The sequence below is a fragment of the Phoenix dactylifera genome, chromosome 2, assembly GCF_051530095.1.
Source record: "Phoenix dactylifera cultivar Ajwa chromosome 2, Ajwa_hap1_PhDact_Kaust_v1.1, whole genome shotgun sequence".
In the NCBI taxonomy this organism is placed as follows: domain Eukaryota; kingdom Viridiplantae; phylum Streptophyta; class Magnoliopsida; order Arecales; family Arecaceae; genus Phoenix; species Phoenix dactylifera.
Window position 1 is genome coordinate 39,305,582 of NC_143191.1, and position 22,361 is coordinate 39,327,942.

The window sequence follows — 22,361 nt, forward strand, 5'->3', positions numbered from 1 at the left end:
CAATTGTCTATCTCCAGATCAAATGATGTGGCAGTTGTTGCCGCCGTAACTGGACTGAGGTAAGAGCACAGCTCGGACGACCCTGAGGTTGGCTAGAGATAGGCTAAGCTGACTGGTTGAGGCATTGGGTGTTGGACTCCTCCGCTGGGTGGCCTGCAAGAAGTCCACTTGCTGGAGGATTTCTGACGGGAGATCCTCCGATGCCTAAGTCAGAACAACGAGATAACAATATGAAAAAGAGATTTTAGTAGAGAGCTCTGTAAGAAAGATAGCGTATTGCATCCCTCATGTCCTCCGGGTTGTTTTTCTTATATAAGGGAGCTAGCTTTATTATTACTTTGATTGACATGATGTGCAATAACGCCAGACAACGACTGGTGGTACAGCCGCAATGTAGGGGTCGGTCCATGTGGGCAGAGTCAATGCAAGTCTGACGTGGGACGTGGAGCTACCATGATCATGGATTGTCAGGACTGTAGGATGTTAAGGCTGTCAGCTCTTGTTGACGCATATTGATTGTTCTCCGTGGTTGGCGACTCAATTGGTGCTGAAGTCGTTCATCTCGGTTTATGTACGAGGATGGGAAGGTTGGTCAGGCCCGAGGTTGAGGTGTTCAGTATTTTTTCCATCACTTATCCCCCACTTCCGAGGCCGAACAATGCTCTAGTTCGAGCGATGGAAGTTGAGCGATTACTGCAATGGAGAGCGATATCTTCGTCAAGGGCCTTTAGCATGCCTCTTAGTCTCCTCAAAGCGTCGCCAAATCCGAGCCATCTCAAGACATCATCATTGCGGGGCGACCCCGAGACTCCATTAATGCAGTGATCCGGCGATTCGCCCCTGCCATCCCCTAGGTGACACGTGGCTCGATCTACTCGGACAGTTGGACCGACGCTTCGATTGGGGCCGTCCGTGCTCCTTTATAAGGACGTTCCTAACCTTCACAATCTGCCTTTTGCTTCATTCGTCCCTTCGCTCGAGTGCTCGAACGTCTAGGCCCCCGGCTGGTGCTCCGGTGAAGCCCTTCACTTCCAGCTCCGGCGTCCTTCGCACTTCTCTGTTTCCGATGGATTTTTGCTCCTTAGCCTCTGGGCCCTCCTGTTGCCTTCTTCTTTGCCTCTTCGTCCTTTTTTGTCTTCTTCTCGTTCTTTTGTCTTTTCACCCTTCTTTATCTCCCCTACTATGGACGACTGTGAGGGTAGCATCCAAGAGGGGAGTTGGTTGTCGGGCCATCCTTCCTAGGCTCGGCAGTCATTACCTTTAGTTGAGTCTGGAGCCCAATCGGGCCCGGATCAGGAGGCGTCCGTCCTTACACAAGAGGAGATGGACTTTGTTCAAGCCCGACATTTTATTATTGCCGAGTTTGTCTTTGAGCTCGTCGGTCCCAATGACCGAGTTACTCGACCTCCTCCTTTGCTTGGATTGTATAAGGAAACTCTAAGGGTCGGGCTAAGGCTGCCTCTCTATCCTTTCTTTGTTCAGCTGAGGAGGGCCTATAGCTTGGTTCTGACCCAACTAGTGCCGAACTCCTAGCAGGTCCTTGTCGGCTTTCTGTCCCTTTATCTTCTCTGGGACATTCGGGCCTCGACTTCCCTTTTTCAAGGGTGCTTCCCTTTGTAAAGCATTCCCGAGACAACGACTGGTTGTATTTTTCTTCTAAGAAAGATTGCCAATTGATTCGAGGTGCTCCTCCTTTTCATGGGTGGAAAGGGAGGTTTTTTTTGTCCGCTCTGAGCAGCCGTGAAGGTTTGAAACCGCGTGGAGGGCGCCTCGGACCGACCTGAATCGACCCCCAAGGTTGTCAGGTGTGATGATCAAAGGGCCTTGGACAAGCTTTTGGGATCCCAATCCAAGGCTCCCGCCTTGCAGGAGATGCTATTCGAGGAGACCCTTATTTACGTCGGTCTGAGCCCGACCGACCCCCTGGGTAAGCTCCTCTTGAGCTCTTCCTTTATCACCTTGTTGTATTCTTTTTTGACTGTCTTCGGTTTTGTAGTTCTTTCTATCATGAAAGTTCGATCTCTCGCAGATTTGCAAGAAAAGGAAGGCGAAGAAGAGGCTGGCCACGGTCGAAAAAGATGAGGCTCCCCAAAAATTAAAGCAGAGGGCAGAGTCTTCTTTGGTTGCCGTCGCAGAGGTTACGCAGAGGTCGGGGGCCCTCATAAGAAAAAACCGAGGGGGAATCCTCTTGGGCTGCTACTACCTTGATCGTTGCGGAGATTGGGACCCCTCAAAAGAAAAGACCAAGGAGGGAATCCTCCTCAACTGCTGCCGTCGAGGTTTTCCCCGAGGCTCTAGCTCTCGAGGTTCGCGGCCCGGCATGGTCGGCTCCGAACTCATCCGTTCGCCATGAGCGCCCTTTTGCCTCGGGCCACATTTTTGGATTTTACTCTCTGTGGTGGTTTGCTCGAGAGTTAGATTCGGCTCTGACAAACCCCGGGGTGGCAAAGGAGTTGGTCGAGGCCATGCAACTCCCGGCTGACACGAAGGCCATGTGCTCTGGGGGCCTTGATGGGTTCTTCAATGGTGCTTACACCACGGTCATCTGGGTAGGTCTCTGACCTACGAACCTTTGCATGGTTCTTCACTTTGGTTACTGATTCTTGTTTCCCTTTTCAGCATGCCCATGTGGTCAGTGAGACAGAGCGGCTGGCCGAGAGGTTCATGAAGCGTATTTCGACACTCGAGAGAAAATTGAAAGCGGTCGTAGAGTGGGCCGAGCTGAGCGGCTGGCCGAGAGGTTCACGAAGCGTATTTCGACACTCGAGAGAAAATTGAAAGCGGTCGTAGAGTGGGCCGAGCTGCTCGAGATGAAGACCAAGGTGGCTGAGGCGAAGGCCAAGTCGGTCGAGAATGAGTCCAAGTTGGTGGAAGCCCGTGCTTCGGCTGTGCGGACCCAGATGGAGGCAAAGGAGATCCAACTGTCTACGACCAAGAAGGCCCTCAAAGCTGCCGATCATAGTGCAACGGATCTTTCTGTGAAGCTGGCCCAGGCCGAGCAGAGGGCCCGAGAGGCTGAACAACGGGCTAACGAGGTGAACCGTTAAGCTGCCAAGGCTAGCGAGCAGGCTCTTTATGCCGAGGCGAAGGTTGCAGAAGTGGTCAAAAAGTATTGCACCTCGGAGGAGTTTCGAGAGGAGGCCCTAAATATTGCGGCTGATGCATTTGCGAAGGGCTTCGAGGCATGTCGAGCCCAAGCCCAACGGCTTTTCTCGGGGAAGAACTTGTCGATCATTGATGACGACGATGGATCCTATCAAGTTGCATGCCATACACGGCGTGTTGCCTTTGAATATTTGACAGTTGTCTATCTTCGCGATCAAATGACATGGCAGCTTTTGCCACCTTATCCGGACCAAGATAGGAGCGCAGCTCGGACGGCTCTGAGGTCAATTGGAGACGGGCTTAGTAAGTTGGTTGAGGTGTTGGGTGCTGGACTGCTTCGCTGGGTGGCCTACAGGAAAATCCACTTGCCAGATAATTTTTGGCGGAGGATCCTTCGATGCCTAGGTCAGAACAACGAGACAACTGTATGGAAGAAAAAGATTTTAGCAGAGTGAGGGCTCTGTGAGAAGGATAGCATATTGCGTCCCTCAGATTTTTCAGGTTGTTCGCCTTATATAGGAGAGCCAGCGTTGTCGTTATCTGGGCCGACATAACATGCAATAACGCCGGACAGCGGTTGGTGGTACGGCCGCGCAGGGATCAGTCCGTGTGTGTAGAGTGCGGTGCATGTCTAATGCGGGACGTGAGGCTGCCATGATCATGGACTATCTGGACTATTGGTTATTGGGGCTGTCAGTCCTTGTCAACATGTGCCGATTGTTCTCCGCTGTTGGCATCTCCTCGATGGGAGCCAAAGTCGTTCACCTCGGTTTATGTCCGAGGATAGGGAGGTCGGTCAAGCTCGAGGTCGAGGTGTCCAGTATTTCTCCATCGGCAGCCTTCAAGTGGTGTACAAATCTCTGCGATACAAAATATGCACTGCAGAGGATCCCGACTCAGAAGGTTGCTTATATGATAAAGTACAGCTATATGAAATATTTGGTTAGATAATTTGCGATGTCAAAGTCATGTTGGCTCCAATTCGGCTTGATCTCATTTCTACTTGTTGGGTTGGCTGGAAATTGGGGTAATGTAGTTGTTCTAGCCATCGTACGTCATACGGTACCAAACCAGATAGTACGAAGCATACTGTACCATACTGATTCAGTATCGGTACACGTTACGCCGAACTGGCCCCCATAGCAAGCGTGCTGATATAGTGAGGGCTGTATGGGGCTCGATACCAAGATAGCTTACCTTGGTGCTCTCTCAGTTATGGCAGTTCCAAGGAGCTGGCATCTGATCATGTTGGAACCCTGATGTGCCTATCTCTGAATTTCTAACTTATGTCTAGATTTTTTCTACGATGGAATCTGAAATCTTCAGTTATTTGGCTAAAATTTTGATTATATAGGAACACTTCAATTTGTCAAAAAAGAAAGAAGAATGGAAACAACAAAAAGAAAAGAGAACTTGGTTGATGAAGATAAACTAAAGCATCTATTGCTTTTTTGCAAAATCCAGTTGCACCTTTAACACTCCTTTTTAAGACACTACAAGACTGCTGAAATAGCTTTTGGAGATAAAGCCCAAATAGATTCCGAAAGAGAAAATAAAAAAGAAAAAAATAATTCAGCAGACCAGTTATGAGAGTGAAGGAAATGGCCATTTGGAAGATGCCAGCTACTCCTTTTTTCCCTCACCTGGCGTCTTTTCCTCCCTCTTTGCTCCATTTTTTTGTGTTTGTTCTTTTTTTAACTTCTTTCTCCTTTTTTATCTATTTCCAATTTCCTCTTCTCTCCTTCATTGTAGGTTTCTAAGTAAGTCTAGCATATAACCAATCTGTACGAAAAGGGAAATAAAGAGATGGTCTTTCTTGACTTTGATGCTAGAGTATTACACATGACTTGGTCCATATCAGTTGAGAGAACCACTTTCACTTGGATCTTTCTTTTGGTACATCATGTTTGTGATTTGGTGTCCAATAGTGTAGAATGGTCTCTAGCATTCATTGTACACCTTTCTTTCAGATGTCTATGTCATCCAAGTATAATGTGGATCATTTTAATTCGCACTTGTTGCATCAAATCTGCCTAACCATTAGCTCTCCGGTCCCAATGGACATCTGATTGCACTGTTATGTCGCTTTCTTGATGTAGACAAGAAATAGAATATGTTTGCGAAATAGCAAGTTTGTAACTCGCACCCCATCAAGTAGTATGGCCCCTTGGCCTTGATGCGAAAGGTTGAAGAATGTCATCAATCTTGATATGCTTGTAGCTGAGTGGATTTGGTTTTTTATAGTAAGAAGTAAATGTCTTGAGTAGCTTGTTTCTAACAATAGTAAGTTTTAGAATTGTAGTCTCCTTAGCCTGTAAGAAACCTCATCCTCTTGCTTGTCCTCTACAATTACTTGTCATTACTGAGTGGTTTTGATCAAGTCCGCCAAACTAGGCCGAACCGTTCCACCCGTACTGAGCCGATCTGGTGGGGGACTGGGTCGGTTCGCCTCTTTTTTGGGAACCGGCTCCGAACCAGTTAAAACGGTTCCAAACCGATAGGAATTGGCTGGAACTGGTCGCGAACCGTCTGGACTCGGTCGAACCAATTGGTTCTATGCGGAACCGTGCAAACCGTCTGATTCCCACCGAGTCAGACCGGTTTCGAACTAGCCCTCCTTCCCCCTCCCTCTTCTCTTTCTTTTGTTTTAAAGGCTGATTGGGAAGGGTTGAGAAGTTTCTCAGGCCTTCCCAACCTATCCGAACACTCCTTCCCCACGGCAAAAAATATGCTGATTCAACACGATCGAAGGAGGATCCAACTCTAAATAAAGTTTGTTTCCTCTCCCCTATTTCATTTTCTCTCTTTTTTTTGGGCGCCAAAAAATACCTTGGAATTTGCAAATAAGGGGAGATCATGCCAAATTTTTTTATTTTTGCTTGATTTTATGATATGTTGTAGATCTATGGATGATTTTAAGATATTTCATTGGATTCTTGTAGCATGCAATATCTCACTAATTATTTTATGTTATGTATTATTTTAAAACAACAAGATGCATCATATAGGTTATACTCGGATCATAAAAACATCAAAAAACATCAAATTATACTTAAAATTATTGAAAAAGTTGAAAAAAAATTGATTACCAATTAATCAAACTTGAAAACTTTAAAAAAAAATTGGGCAGTACAAAACCAGTACCATACCGACTTGCCCGCCGAATGGGTCCTGGTACCGATTCGGCGGACCTTGGTTTTGATACATATTTCCCACAATTATAGACTTTTGTCACTTGAAACAGGACAATTTTGGCATAGTTTTTCTTCCCTTCGCTAGTTCATGTGTTGTTACATTTTGGTCTCTTAGTGTGTCGTCCATCTCGGGAAGTGTACTAGAATCTTGAAGAGGCATTCTCGAGTGCTAGCGTGCCTCTTTTGCTTCAACCATAATTTCTCTCTAATAGGTTTCCATCTCAGGAAGTGTACTAGAATCTTTGAGAGGCATGCTCAAGAGCTAGCTTGCCTCTTTTGCTTCAAACAAAATTTTTCTCTAAGTTGTAGGCCTACTAATCTGTTGCAATGACCTCTTTGACTACTATGATCAAGCACTAAAAGCTCTTGACATTTCCTGGTGTACAATCATATTAGTATATGCCTGGTCTAATCTTCTAGCCTGTGGAACTGAATATATATGATTATTGGTCCACAGGAAATATTTTATGAGAACCCACTCATGGTTCTCGTCTCAAAAAGAGAGGCCTCCTAGCTTGGCTTGGAGAAGGAGAGATCCCCTCCTTATATAGGGGAGGCCTCTAAACCCATCCCCTCGCCCTCCCATCGAATGTCAGACTAAACCAAAACTGCCACCAGGGAAGCAAAACCAAAGTTCGAGAGGGAACTCCAAAAGGTTTCAAATCAATATGTCTTATCCTTAGTTGTCATCTTATGAGTTAGTTTCATGATAGTTCTTATTTAATTTTTTATGCTTTGTACTCATCATTATTAAGGAATACTTTTGTGCTTCAGTTTGCCTTTTCATTTAGATGACTTTAATCATGGGCTTAAAGGAATATATTTATTTGTGATGCAGCATCTGCTGTGGATCCTTTGCACCTCAAATATTTCAGCTTCACTGGACGGGTGATTGCATTAGCCTTGATGCATAAAGTGCAAGTAGGCATTGTGTTTGATCGTGTATTTTTCTTACAACTAGCTGGGAAATCAGTTACCCTTGAAGATATAAAGAATGCAGACCCATGCTTGTATATTAGTTGTAAACAGATTCTAGATATGGATGCTGACCTTATCAATTCAGATGCTTTGGGGTTAACATTTGTCAGAGAAATCAATGAACTTGGTTCTCAAAGGACTATTGAACTCTGTCCTATGGGAAAGGATATTGTTGTAAATAGCAAGAATAGAGATGAGTATGTCAACCTCCTGATTCAACATCATTTTGTTACATCTATCTCTGAACAAGTAACTCATTTTGCTCAAGGTTTTGCTGATATCCTTTCCAATTCAAAGCACCATAAGTTTTTCTTTCAAAGTTTGGACCTCCAAGATTTTGATCGATTGATAGGCGGAAGTGATAGCGTCATTAATGTGAAGGAATGGAAAGCACATACCGAGTATAATGGCTACAAGGCAAAAGATCGTCAGATTTGTTGGTTCTGGAAGGTATGTACATATTATGTTTAAGTATAGCCAGTGTTTTTTTTAATTTTTATATGAACCTCTTATGTGCACAACTAGTTCTTTGTTCTAGATGAATAATTTATCATCTCTCTAGTATTGACTTTGTCTAGTGGTACTGGGACTTAGGAAATGTATTTAACTCTTTTCTAATCTACCATAGAATTTTTGCTTTTTGTGATTTCTGCAGTAGTTAGAAAAATGAAATTCTGGAACAATTCATTTTAACCTTGATTATCACTTAGCCATGATTGACACCATGATATCATGTTGTATCTCAAAGGAAGTTATGTTGTGGACCGTTCCCAGCATGATTATATTCTTTACTCTTTCTTAGATAAATGGCTGCCATCTCTATAGTCTTAGTGAGCTCTTGAATTCTTGGCATGTGATGCTTCCTTGTCATCTGGATATATTTTAGACAAACTGATTGCTATTATTATGAAAAATACAGGAATGCACAGTAAATGCTGGAAATGTTGCATTGAAGTTATAGATTTAAAATAGAGTTTGCTGCATCGATCTCTCTCTCAACTACAAAACACAGTCATTTGGAGGTCTTTGTTTATCATCCTAATAGGTGTTATTAAGAATCCTTCTTGATAGTTCATGTTTGATTTATACCATTTAGACATTGGTATTAATGTCATAGAACTGAAGACAACTTACATATGGTGTCTGTATTATCTCCACAAGCTGGATAGTGTAGTATATGTTGCATCCAAGACTTTTGACAAGTGGCATGCACAATTTATAAGAACTGAGATATGATGTCCTCATGTTGGTTATGAAGTGTGCACTGCATAATGCAGATTTGCATTGGACATTTCAAGATCCAGTATGTGTGAATATAGGTAGTGGGACAACTTGTCGTTCTATCTAGTTACCTGATGTCAAACCTGACATTTTTAACCAAAAACATAATCATTAACATATTTCAAGTCAATCTATATGCAGATTGTGTATATATATTAAATACTCTATGACAAGTTGTTTTGACGTACTGTTTCTGGCTTTGACATTTTTCAGATGTAGTGTGCTTGCTAGTCATATTACGTTTAGGAATTTTAGATCTCATATATTAAAACTATGTGTGTTTTATACACAAATTCACATTCTTGACCCATCACTGTATGCTTATCCATGTAAATCTTGGATAAGATGTGAGAGTACACTAGCAACTTTTACAAATTTCTAGAGATGCTTGGAGGGTGGTTGCAAGTGAAAAACTAACTTTTAGCAGACATGGGTGTGGAGGATTTTAGTGACTTTCACAGGCTTCCACAGATTTCTGTTTCAGCAAGACATTGACAAATTCAAAATGTCTATTAACTTAGAAATAGTCACAACTTTTTGGTTGGTGGAAAAGTGTACAGAGCATGGTACATAGAGGAATAGTGGGTTTACAGAAGTTGCGGATATGTTCTTAGGAATAGAGAATTCATGTTCAAACACGAATTGTGTATCTGGAAAGGATTGGACTTAAATGATTAAAACCATTTATTTCTTTTCCTATTTTCCCGTTATGTTTGCATTTGTATGCTATTTTCTTTTCCTTTTCTTTTTCTGTTGGGGGTTGGGGGGAGTCGGATCGGGCTTGCATTTGGCCTTTTAGATCTAATGTTTCAATAAATCTGATATCCTTAAATGACAGACCCCCTCTGACATGGAGCCTTCACTTTCATTATTACAGGAATAAGGGCTGCGATTTTTCATTCCCCTTTGGTGGGTTTGGGAAGTAAAGTAGTGGTTGTAACCAGGGGTCTGAATAGGTTAGACAGGGGGTCAGATCCAAGCAAGGTCCAAATATAAACCGAATGAGGTAATTGAGTTCAATTATGGGTTTTGGTTTTCCTTATGGATAATTTGGTTTGGACCCTTAATCAAATACTCAACTCGAAAAAGATATTGTTCACTGATAATCTTCCTCCAATATCTTTTCTTTTGGGCCTAAACAACCTTATAACAATGGAGCTATTAATTCAGAAACTAAAATGTTCATATTTCTATGATTTCAAGTTGTTCCTCCAACGTTTTAGGTATTGCATGTTGTGCTTGTGCCAGGCAAGAGCAGACTTAGCACCTTCTGCTGTGCCTCATTCCTTGCCAACAATTGGCACAAGCTGGCACTTTAGTGGCAGAGCTGCAAAAACACCTTGACATCGATGAGGACAGTCATTTTTTGTCTCTATTTTTCAATTGGGGCCCTTTACACTTATATCTGGTGTTGTTTAGAGTTGTTTCATGTATTGGAGCAATAATTTCAGGCTACATATGGTGATACATTTGAAAAGAAGGCAAGCATGCATGTTCAGTATTTAGCAGTGTGTCATTTAAGCTAACGATGGATTAGTATTTTTTCTCTTATACGGTCCTTAATAAAATAGACAATAATCATTCATAAAATTTTGGATGAGAAAATTTTTCAAGACTAAGATTGAAAAGATGAAGGCATGTATAATACGTCATATTGTATGAAAATCTTTGTGAGCAAATTATAAGCCCTTTTTACTGGGACTCTTAAATCCTGGAAATGATTGGATATAATAAATTTTATGAGCTTTTAAGATTTGAGAATTTTTTTAGCATTTAAAATGCTATTTTAACTCAATCATAATTTGGACTTGTCCTTGGGCTGAAAAGTTAACCTTCTTATTTTGATAGAATTTTTAAGGTGATTTTTATTGAACTTGGATGAAGGTAGTTCCATATATACATGTAATTCTTTCTATCTAAAGGTTTGTCTTTAGCTGTTTGCTTGCTGAGTTATAGTGTTATCCTATTTTTGGGAGGTACCTTTTGTGCTACTTGGCATTTGATCGTGAAATGATTTGTGGATTTTTCCGCAATGCCTAAATACAGATCTCTGGATCTTCAACCAATAGAATCACTTGCTCAAACTAGTATCTTGCAAACCTTCAGGATATATGTAACTTCCCGTTAGGTTGCCAATAACATGTTTATGAGATGCTTTAAAAGAGGTCAAAGGCTGTAGAAGAGAAAGGAAATGTTGTTTCAAAGTCCTTGCTTGCAGTTGTTCTATCCATGAGTGGAGGCTTCAAAATAATTAATATGTTTTGGCATCATGACGGAGAGGAACGGCGGAGGTGTCAAGAATCAGAAGAGCTTGTTGCTAGTAGCCCAATTTGGGCAGTTACAAATTGGAGTTAGCCTGAAATTCGTACCATTAAAGTTGCTAAAATGGACTCAAGTTTTCGCAATGACCAATTGGATAAATGACCAAATCCTTGCAAGGCTTTAAATTTGGGAAATATATTGCCAACAAGAAGGCATGTGTATAAGCTTTCAAGGGCTGTGGAATGCTGCAGAGAATGTATTATCAGAGAGTTAATGGTTTTAGGAAGGGCTCATGCACCTTTTGCCATTGAGGATGATACCATCAAGTACGTGGGACATGAACATGTTTTGATATATTGTCCTAAGAGTTTTTATGATACGTTATCTTAGTAACATTTAATGGTATACGTGGTTCTACAACCATTTGCTCTTTGGTGATGGTTTGTTTTGAGACTACAGCTTCTAAATTGGTATATTCGAGCTCTAGAGAGGTACTGATTTTCTTTTCTTGTCTTCATTTTTTTGGTTAAACATATGATTTAATAGTTAGGTACTTCTACTACTGGTATGAGATGAATTACTTGGTGTCAGATGACCATCGAACTGAGCCAGATTTCTTGTATATGGTTCTAGTTTTTAGTGTGTCGAATGGTTCAGAAAAAGCAGTTTATAAAATGACAATAAGGCTATTATTGTCCTAGAATTTTGTGCGGCTCAGAATATAGGGGAATAGTGAGTTTAAAGCATGTTGAGATAGATGCATGGAAGAACTAGATAGGATGGTGAAAAATTAGTATTATTGAAGCAGCCATAGAAGTTGCAGAAACTAAGCACAAAATGTTGGAGAAACAATTAAGAGCTTGTTTGGGTGAATCCCTCAAGATTCGATGCGATGGGCCTAGAAAGATCCGATGAGATGGGTCACCTCGTTTGTGGTAAAGCACTCTGGAGGGGTTCTTTAGACCAACTCTTCAGTTGTTCCGACCGCATTGAGCGATATTTTATTTTTTTGACTTATGGGATGTATTCATACTAGGCATGTGTGACCCATCTGCTTTATTAAGAAAAAAAGGGGGGAGGGGGTGCATAGGGGTCATGGGGCCTGATCCCTGCAGGAGGAGAAAAAAGGACCTGGAAAGGTCTTTGTTTTCCCTTCCTGCCTGGAGATGGTTATGGTGTGTGGACAGGTGCGTAAGGTTTGTCATTTCCTTTCGAATACTATGACTTAATTTATTCTCTATTAGAGGCTCTTTAAATCACCTGGGATCTCGAAATCTTGGCTTTGGTGACTGATGCAGTTTATGTATCACCCTAAATGCATGATTTGCCAGGCATTATGATGTAAATTGTTGTGTTCCTGAATGTTTGGGATCTTTGCATGCCCTTCACCAAATAAGATTACCAATGACTAATTTGGACATCCTGCAGATTGTTGAAGAGATGTCTGAGGAGCAGCGGAGGATACTTCTTTTCTTCTGGACATCAGTGAAATACTTGCCTATTGATGGTTTTCGTGGCTTGGGTTCTAAACTGTATATTTATAGGTCTTTGACTTCCCAAGACTCTCTTCCCACGTCGCACACATGCTTCTTCCGCCTGTGCCTCCCTGCATATAAATCCAAATCCAGCATGCAAGACCCGCTCCGGCTGATTACTCAAGAACATGTGAGCTGTGGGTTTGGTTTCTGGTAGCCGATGGACGACAAAGGGAATCTGTGATGTCTGTACAGATATATGATCACAAAATTATGTTCATCATCGGATTATGTAAGCAATTGCTATATCTTCCATATCAGTTATCTTTATAGAAAATAAGAATTTTCTGTTCTTTTTTTTTTTAGACCTATTTACAGTTTTAGCAGTAGATAGAAAGAATTCTCCATAGGAAGTAAAAAAAGATGAAGGTAAAGGGGATCTCTATGTTGTTGTGGCGGTGGTGTTGGGTTGTTGGGGGTTTGGGGGTCAAAATACTCTCAATACTGACAGCAAATTTGAGGGAAAAGGACTAGCATTTCTCATTCTGTTAATGATGTAAACTTTATTCCATGTTACTCAGGAGTTGTACAGATGAAATTTATTGGATATTGATGAATTGCTGTTAGCGCTTAATGTGATGTTCATAATGCAAGCAACCAATCATGTATATTAGACTAATATCTTCAGATTTCAGAGCACAAAAATTATGATCGCTGACGGTGAGGATATTGGAGTTATTGGCCTGACCCAAAAACAGCGAGTTATCCGCATAATATAAATCGGATCTACTTCCACTATTATGTTATTATATTCAGTTGTAACCTCTGGATGCTTGGTTCCGCTGACATTCAATTGATGCGTCATATAAATGCGGAGCCAGAGCTATGACGGCCGTCTTTCGTTTTCCTTATGCGATCTTCAGAGTACGGACCCACCCCCTGACGAGGTAATTTGTGTCTCCTTTCTGCTGCAATCGCTAGCAAGTGCTACCAGCAGGCTTACCTTTCTGTAGCGGGCATGCCCAAAGGAATCAGAAACCACAGGCCTCATCAGGGTACGTACGGCCTTGTTATTAACAACTGCCCTCATTCTTGTCTCTCACTTTGCGTATGATGAGTCGATTTAGCTTTAATCACTCCCCACTCACAGGCTGTGACTCACAAGCTGAAGCTAAGCCTGCTTAGTAAGTATCTCCACTCATAGATGTTTTCCTCTCTGTTGGTAATGTCTGCCATCAGGCTGCTTCTATCATACATGTGGAAGCTCCAATGTCAAATCATCAACCTCGATGGGGGCAGCTGTAAGTAAGAGAATCTGGTGTGATCGTTTCAACAGCACAAGGTATACATGCTCGACCTTGCGAAAGCATTCATATATTCGTATCCAACATGGTGAATTGTTGCCTCAAAACAAAAAAGAAAAAGGTGAATCGTATATCCAGACAATACCTATAAAGCCACTCATAAAACCATAAATTTGTGAAAAGAATATACATTCACTTCATGTTCGCACGATATAGGGAGCCTTGGTGTTCTAAGGAGTAGAATGAACATAAGGATGAACCAGCAAAGGGTAATTGAAAAATGCCAAAAGGAAAAAAGAATTGCAGTCAAGAACTAAAATAACCGGACCCATAGTTTGATCTGTGATTCATAAGTCCCTAGATGCTGTAGTCAAAATGTAATAAATCCCTAGATGCTGCAGTCAAAATAGCCGTCCATTTCATCTCAAATAAGCAGAAGAAATCCAGAGAGCATGGCCAAATACGTAACTGAGGCAACAACAGATCTTGGTGGCCCACCTGAAGGCTGTGAAGCAGGCGACCCTGCATTCCCTCCAGTACCACGCGAAGCAGGTGGCAGAGGTGGCTCCGCCACATCAGAAACTTCCAGGACCGGCATCGGGGCTAGTGCAGGGGGCAGTGACTCAGGAGCCATGAGCCCCAGCAGGTCACCGACATGAACTGGAACCATATATTTTGGTGCTTTATCACCCAATTTTGAACAAGCATTTCCTGCACAAATATAAGGCACCAGTTGGTTCAGCGAGAAATGAAACAGCAAGCACAATATGAAACATTGATGCAAAAGAATTATTAGTCAGTTGCACTCTTTCAAAATCCATGTTAGTGCTATCATAGTATGTCATCCAACAACCGTCTGGTTTTTTTTAAGGCAATCAACACCTAAGAGGGAGCTCATTGGGCTGCGAGGACTGAGGACCCTTATATTCAAATAATGTTCTAATTAAAGTAAATAGGTAATATGCACGTAGCCTCATGATGGCTGCATTGGAATTCAATCATAGTAATAAGCTTTTGCGGGTAGAAGCATGGTAATCACAGAGATCAGTGTAAATAAATATAAACTGCAATTATCCAATCATGGAGAAGACTATATGCCAAAACCTCTAAATATATTTGCATACAATTGGATATCACGAAGCCAAGGCATATGTAATGCATTTAAGGAGACTGCTAGATATATTGCTGCCATATATTTACATAACTGAATATCAAATTATTACATTCTACATACAACTCAATTTTGGAAATAGATTGCATTAAATTGTATAGAAGTGAGACCATCTAGAATTTTTGGGAGGTCCGTGTGCAAAATAGTTTTAATCCCAAAAGCCTACAAATTAACATTGTAATTTGTGAGCAAGTAGGGATCATACCGACAGCATCCTGTATAAGGGTTTTAAGTTAATGACAGAATTTCTGATCTAAATGGGTGCAAGCCTTTTTAGCCCTTACATTAGTAGCAAAATTAGACTGATATTTTTAACTCTCTCTTACAAGTACAACCATAAGTATAATTGCAGATAAGGGTAGAAATCCCCCCCCCCCCCTAAAAAAAAAAAAGGGGTAGAGAGAGAGAGAAGACAGAGTGAACATACAATACTCACTTTTATATGCTGTAGCTGTCCCTGGGAAATCAGTAATGATACCATCAACACCAGCATCCTGAACATACTGATTGATCTCTGCTGTTGGATCCGAGAGGAAGTCCCATGGTTGAGATACAAACTCATTCCTTAGCAGATATACATACACATTCAGGCCAGCAGATTTCAACTTCTTCACAAGTTCAGTTTGCCCTATAACAAACTTCAGGCTTTCAGGAAATATGGATTGCTTGCTTACTGCCACCGAATGAGCAAACTGCTTAATGTCCGCTATTGAGGAAGGTGCGGCATCACTAATTGATTCATCGATCATGTAGACAAGCTGATATTTCGTTTGCTGCCTGAATTTGACCAGAACTGAGCTATTAGAGGACTGAATCATAACTTCCTGAACTGTCTGATTGTCATAACCTGAATCTTTTAATGCCTTGATAACACCATCTGTGACACTATATCCAAGTTTCTCCGCAAGAAATGCGGCATTCTGTGGAAATGAAATCAACAGAGATCAAAAATGATACATAAGCCTCGAATGCACTATGTGAAGATCATTACAGAAAACAGTCGGAAGTCTCCAAATTTTTTCATAAAGATAGATTTTTAATGCTTGGATAAAGCCAGTACTGATGAGATGAGAATTGCTGAATTTAAAAGATATTAACAACACGATTACCATCTGTATGGAATTTCAGTTTCCAGGAAATTTCCTAAACATAGATGGAAAGTATCTGTAAAAATATAATCGTGTGTAATCTAGACAATTAGTTTGGGGGCTGGGGATGCGAGAAGATTTTTATCGAGTACTTTATGTGGCTCTCTGAGAGAGCATGATCAAATATCCCTCATCATCAGCTTGCTCATGAGATTCTTCAGATGCCATGTCCTGATGAATCACACTTTCCAAATACCTGAAATTTAAAATAAACCTAGGATTTTTTGCCTAGTGCTCTGTGGGGCTCTTTGAGAGAGCATGACCAAAGCAGGTATCATTTGTTAGCTTGCCCATGGAACTCATTCACATCATGGTAAATTTCACCTTTCAAAAAACTGATTCTAACAATGATTTATTGACAAATATATATCCCTCAAAATTTCTTATTTGCTTATTTATCCTTTAGAAAGTTAAAGGTGCATGTATACCCATCCAAAAATCTGAAATTTGTATTCTATACTGATGCAGAAGGGAAGGCCTGAAGTTAGCTTCAGAGTGAAACAGTGGAAGGACAATCTATTCAAAGTGAAGAACAATAATCCTAAGGAAGATTTTAACTAAACCTAGAACTAAGAGAGCAGAAGTAAATTTTAAAATTTAAAGGCTAAGGGAAACTAAAAACTATCCATGGATAACCAGTAGCTCACCGCCTCACTACCAAGAGGGCTCTACCGGCACCAAGGACTTTAACTACCCTCACCGCCGATCCCCAGAATCCACCAGGACTTGCACAAAATCCTCCATACAAGAAAAACCTTTAAGAGCAAACATGAGTTAATATGCACTCCAGAGAAAGCAAACTTCAATGATGTGCAAAAAAGGGGTACATAGGGAAAATTTATAAGCTCTGGGGCATCTTAAATAGATAGGGGCCGAACGGGTGTTCAGAGAGTTCAAGAAAACTCAAAAACAGAAGTCCTAAGAACACTAGAACGAGTAACCTCATCGTATGGACACTTATAGAAGCAAAATAGATCTGATAGCAGACTTACTACCATCTGATTTTAATCTAACGATACACTAATTACCGTCAGATACCTTCAACTTTGACCTGCACTCGAACTGTGGCGACTTTGGGAACTTCTAACCATCAGAATAAATTGGACAGCATACAGACTGCCATCCAAATATTGGATGGTTTTACCCTTACCATCAGTTCCTGGTCCTGGACTACACTGATGGTGCCTCAGTATGTTGCCCACAACTTCCACATATGAGTTCTGATTGACACGATTCAAGTGGTGCTGGAAAACTTAATCAATTCTAGATGTAATGGAGGTGGTTTGAGCTTGAAATTCATTCTATGATGATTAGGGTGAAGTGATATTCTGGACTGATGTACATCGGATTACTTTTGACCCTGAGACTTAACCTACAATTGCATAATTGTACAAAAATTATGATCATTAGACACTTGTGGATCAAGTATCTAGCCTTAGAGAGGCCAGGAGGTCCCTCATGGGCCTTGAGGTGGTGTGGTTATGACTTCAACCCCTGTTCTAGCATGATTCTCGATGCATCCCTAATGTTTTCTGGATCTTTGGTGGTATTTGGCATATTTAAACCCTCGATTAAGGTATTTGGTTATGGGGTTTGATGTTCAAGGAACCAAGGTCATAAGATCATAAAGTCAAACATCTCCAGCCTGCATGATATACCCTTCCTATCATATCCTGATGATTTTTAAAATTCTAACACTCTGGCTAGGTTAGAGAAATAACTCAACATCGCCATTAGGTACCATTATTATACAATTTTGTAAAAAAACAGAAGGCCATGTTTGAAATTCTTGCCATGATACTTACGCAGATTGGAAATGCAGGCCCTATGGTTATTCTTACAGCAAATTCCATGATCAAAGGCCTCAAAAGGTGGGTAAACATGGGCAAACATCATCAAACCGGGGAGAGAGAGAGAGAGAGAGAGAGACATGGGTGCAAAGGAAACTGTGCTGGTATAAACTTGAGGGCTAAGCCTGCACACTTCATTGCCACAAGTCCCCCAGGAGGCCACCAGACCTCTCTAAGGCTTGACGAAGGAAATATGCAAGGTGACACTGGACTCGTAAGTGTCCAATGAGCTTAGATTTTGCAAATAAGTCAATAGTAGGTCAAGTTGCAGTCCAACAAAATCAGTTCCAAAGATGGCATCACCACAATCACTACAAGTTAAATTTCAAGCTCAGACCACTTCCAAGATGTTCGATACTGGTTAACTTTCCAACGTATCTTGAATCACCTCAATTGAAGCTCAGACAAGAAATTTATAGCCATTTTATTAAAGACTGATGCAGCACAATATTCAAACCAGAAGTAACCCGCGGAATCCACCAATGGGGTGTTGGAATCCACCAACAAAAACAATTAAGAGGAAAAATTCTTTCATTCATGATCAAAATGTTAACAAGCCCTACTAACCTTTATATAGGCAACATGGCGAGCAAATCCGCAAAATACCCCTACAGACGAAAAGACCCAAATACCTCACAAATCAGCTCTCTCATAATGTATCATCCAGCCAAAGTGTCACCGGGTGGGCTGCTCTCTTGCATCTGCAGCTATACACGTATCGGATCGAAGATCGAGGACTGGTGTTCGCACCAAAGACTTGTCATATTGATGCAATGCTAATGAAGTTCAACTTAATTACGAAAATACCACCCTACGGCCATGTCAAATTAAGGACATTTTTTCTCTAAATTTCTGGTCAACTTTCATACTTTTCTCTTCTGGAAACACTTATTAATTGGTTGACAAGTCCTACAAGATCTAAAAAGCTATTTTTGTTATTATTTATTAGGAAAACTATATCCATGTGGAGATAGGATTTTTGTGGGTCTTAGAAACCCATTCGTACAAATACCATCTGTTACGGGGGAACTTAGCCACCATGCCCCACGTGACCGGCACGCGCGCCCAGGAAGACTACGGCTGCCCCTTGATCCAGCAATCCGACCTCGGGTCGGATATCTTCGGCTCCGCAGCCCGACCCCGAGTCGGCTGCCCCTTGATCCAGCAATCCGACCTCGGGTCGGATATCTTCGGCTCCGCAGCCCGACCCCGAGTCGGCTGCCCCTTGATCCAGCGATCCGACCCCGAGTCGGATATCTTCGGCTCCGCAGCCCGACCCCGAGTCGGCTGCCCCTTGATCCAGCAATCCGACCCCGAGTCGGCAATCTCTGACAACAACAGACTGTTCCCCTGAGGCACGCCGCGGCCCCCTGCTCCACTACTCCCTGCAACGGCCGTATCCGGCGCTGTTCCACGATCCCCTGTAACAGCCGTACAAAGCGGAGCTCCACTACGCCCTAACATAGCCGTACCCAGCGCTGCCCCACGACGCCCTGTAACGACCATGTCAGTGGCAACCCCATCGCGCCACACGATGACCAATCCCCAAAAAAACCCCCCGGCCTGATATATATGCGGCTGGGGGGAAGGGGGAGGGTAAGCAAGATCTTCCAGAGTATCATCTTACCTGCTACCTCTCCTTCTCCTTCGATCTTCCCTAACTTGATCGTCGGAGGGCCCCCACTACCCCGGTGGTGGTGCGAGGCTTGCTTGCAGGTTTCCCGGCGGAAGGCGGAGCGCAACCGAAGCAATTCCAAGGGAACCCCGTTCACACCGCTGTGCCAATCGTTCTTGGTTTGAACCCCCAGCAACAGTTGGCGCTAGAAGGAGGGCCCTGGATCTCAGAGCGATCGTAATGGCACGGCGAGGTGGTCGTGGAGCTTCCAATGCTTCCGGTCGCGGGGCCTCTCGCGCCTCTGGCCGGAAGGCCGCTGCATCTCCAACACACTCTCAGCAACACTCCACCTCCCCACCGCCCGTTCAGACGGTCGAAGCCGCCCAGTTCGACCAGCTAACCCAGCAGGTTCGCACCCTCGCGGAGGCGGTGCAGAATCTGCAGGGTGCGATGTCCCGGGCGCCGCAGCGGGCTCAGGAGCCGCCGCTGCCTGAGCGTTCGCCTGTCCTCCTCAACCCGCGCTCCTTCCTCTCCCATGGGGAGGAGCGCCGGCGCAAGGAGGATTCTCGAGCACGCTCCATTCTGCCGGGACCTTCCCACCGGAGCTGCGCGGGGTCCGAGAGGCGGGCCCGGGCGCGTTCCCAGACCCCCCAGTCCTCGAGGAACCCGCGCTCCAGTCGGTCCCCCTCTCGCCGCTCCTTGTCTCCCACCCACCGGTCGCGCTCCCTGGACCGGCAGGTGGACGATCTCCACCGACAACTCCAGGTCCTGAAGGGCCATTCCAAAGATCCCTTCGCCGACTTAGAGATCTCCTCCCAGCCGGCGCTTGCCTCGAGGATCCTGCGGACCCCGAATCCGCCAGGGTTCAAAATGCCGGCGATCGAGCCCTATGACGGGGCGGCGGACCCGCGGGATCACGTCGAGAGTTTCAGGACCCTTATGCTCCTCCACGGAGCATCAGATCCCCTTCTCTGCAAGGCTTTCCCGGCAACCCTCCGTGGCCCGGCGAGGGCGTGGTTCGCCGGGCTGGAGGCTGACTCAATCCGGTCCTTCGACCAGTTCACTCGCCTCTTCGTCACTCATTTCGCCGTCAGTAGCCGGCGGCGACTGGTCTCCGACTCCCTCTTTGATGTCCGGCAAAACGAGGGAGAAAGCCTGCGGGATTATCTTACCCGCTTCAACAGGACTACACTGGAGGTCCGGAGCCTGAGTCAGGAGGTAGTTCTTTCAGCCCTGAAGCGTGGCTTCCGGAAGGGCAGACTCACTTTCTTCCTGGACAAACGCCTGCCGCGGAGCTTCCCAGAGCTGTTGTCCCGGGCGAACCAGTATGCGGACGCCGAGGAGGCGGCCGCCCACCGGAGCAAGGAGGCCGCCGAGATCCCTCCAAAGCTTGGGAAGAAAAGGCGGAAAGAGGCACGCCAGAGGAGGAGCCCGACGCCCCAGCGTCGGCGCAGAAGCCCGTCGCCGGCGAAGAACCACGGCGCCCCACGCCCTCGTTCTCCGCCCCGACGTTTCAACCGGTACACCCCTCTCCTGACTCCCCGGGCCAAGATCCTTATGGAGATCAAGGGGCGGGAGGACCTCCCGGCCCCGAGACAGATGCGGAAGATCCCTGGGAAGAGGCCCTCCCGGGCGTACTGTGAGTACCACCGAGACCACGGCCACGACACAGAAGACTGCTTCCAGCTTCGGGACGAGATCGAGGCTCTCATCCGCCGGGGGCGTCTCGGTCGATATGTGAGCGACCGACGTCCCCCCGCAGACCCGCGTCCGGCCGACCCGGCTCCTCCGGGGCCTCGGGAGCAGAATCGACCCGTTGCGGGCGTGATCCACACTATCACTGGGGGCTGCCCCCGGCCCGTGAGGAACGCAGGGGGCTCGACGGAGGCGTCAGGGGCGGCCGTCGCAAAGAGGCAAAGGGTCGGCAATGTAATCACTTTTTGTGATGAGGATGTAAAGGGGGTTCAGACCCCCCACGATGACGCCATGGTGATCTCCCTCACCATGGCAAACTATGATGTAAGGCGTGTTCTTGTGGATAGTGGAAGCTCAGCTGATATCTTGTTTTACGAGGCCTTCCAAAAGCTGGGCTTGTCCAGACAATTGTTGCACAAAATGTCCACCCCCCTCATAGGATTCACCGGTGACGCTATCCCGGTGGAAGGTGTCGTTGAGCTGCCTGTGACTGCGGGCGTCGCACCCGCAGAAGCCACGGTGCGACTCGGGTTCTTGGTCGTCCGTGTTCCCTCGGCTTACAACGCTATCCTCGGACGACCCGGGCTGAACGCCCTTCGTGCGGTGGTCTCCACGTACCACTTGCTCATGCGGTTCCCCACGACGGTCGGGATCGGGGAGGTCCGAGGTGACCAACCGACCGCACGGCAATGTTTCTTAGCGACCCTCAAAGGGAAGAAGCCCGCAGAAGCCCTAAGCGTCGAGTCCCTTGATGCCAGAGACGAGGTGGCCTTGCGGCAGGGGGAGCCGGCCGAGGGTGTGGTCGAAGTTCCCCTCGAGGAAGGCCGCCGGGACCGGGCGGTCCGGGTCGGCGCCAATCTCGACCCGGGAGCTCGGGCCCGGTTGGTGGAATTCCTCCGAGCCAATGCCGATGTATTTGCCTGGTCGGCGGCCGATGTACCTGGGATCGACCCGGAGGTCATCTCTCACGCCCTCAACGTCGACCCGACCCACCGGCCAGTGAAGCAGAAGAAGAGACACTGTGCCCCGGATCGGATCCGGGTGGTCGACCAGGAGGTAGACAAACTCTTGGAGGCAGGATTCATAAGGGAGGTGAGTTACCCCGAGTGGCTGGCAAATGTCGTACTTGTCCGGAAGGCGAGCGGGAAGTGGAGGATGTGCGTCGACTATACTGACCTGAACAAGGCGTGCCCTAAGGATAGCTTTCCGCTTCCGCGGATAGACCAACTGGTCGACGCGACTTCCGGACATCAGCTGCTGTCTTTCATGGACGCCTTCTCCGG

General features: G+C 44.9%; 2 protein-coding genes across 4 annotated transcripts in view; one reads left to right on the top strand and one right to left on the bottom strand.

Moving 5' to 3' along the window:
- LOC103713564 (E3 ubiquitin-protein ligase UPL5-like) overlaps positions 1-12,912 on the top strand; it is a 35,885-nt gene extending 22,973 nt beyond the window's left edge. Inside the window, exons 3-4 of the mRNA XM_008800543.6 lie at positions 7,138-7,727; positions 12,249-12,912. Coding sequence (XP_008798765.1) covers positions 7,138-7,727; positions 12,249-12,512 — 854 coding nt within the window. The 3' untranslated portion in view covers positions 12,513-12,912. The remainder of the gene's footprint in view (positions 1-7,137; positions 7,728-12,248) is intronic.
- Positions 12,913-13,771: 859 nt separating this feature from the next.
- LOC103713563 (glycerophosphodiester phosphodiesterase GDPDL4-like) overlaps positions 13,772-22,361 on the bottom strand; it is a 41,662-nt gene continuing 33,072 nt past the window's right edge. For all 3 annotated transcript variants that reach the window (XM_008800541.6, XM_088716348.2, XM_088716349.2), the window contains 2 exons: positions 15,207-15,690; positions 13,772-14,310 (listed from right to left, as the gene is read on the bottom strand). In XM_008800541.6, coding sequence (XP_008798763.2) covers positions 14,024-14,310; positions 15,207-15,690 — 771 coding nt within the window. In that variant the 3' untranslated portion in view covers positions 13,772-14,023. The remainder of the gene's footprint in view (positions 14,311-15,206; positions 15,691-22,361) is intronic.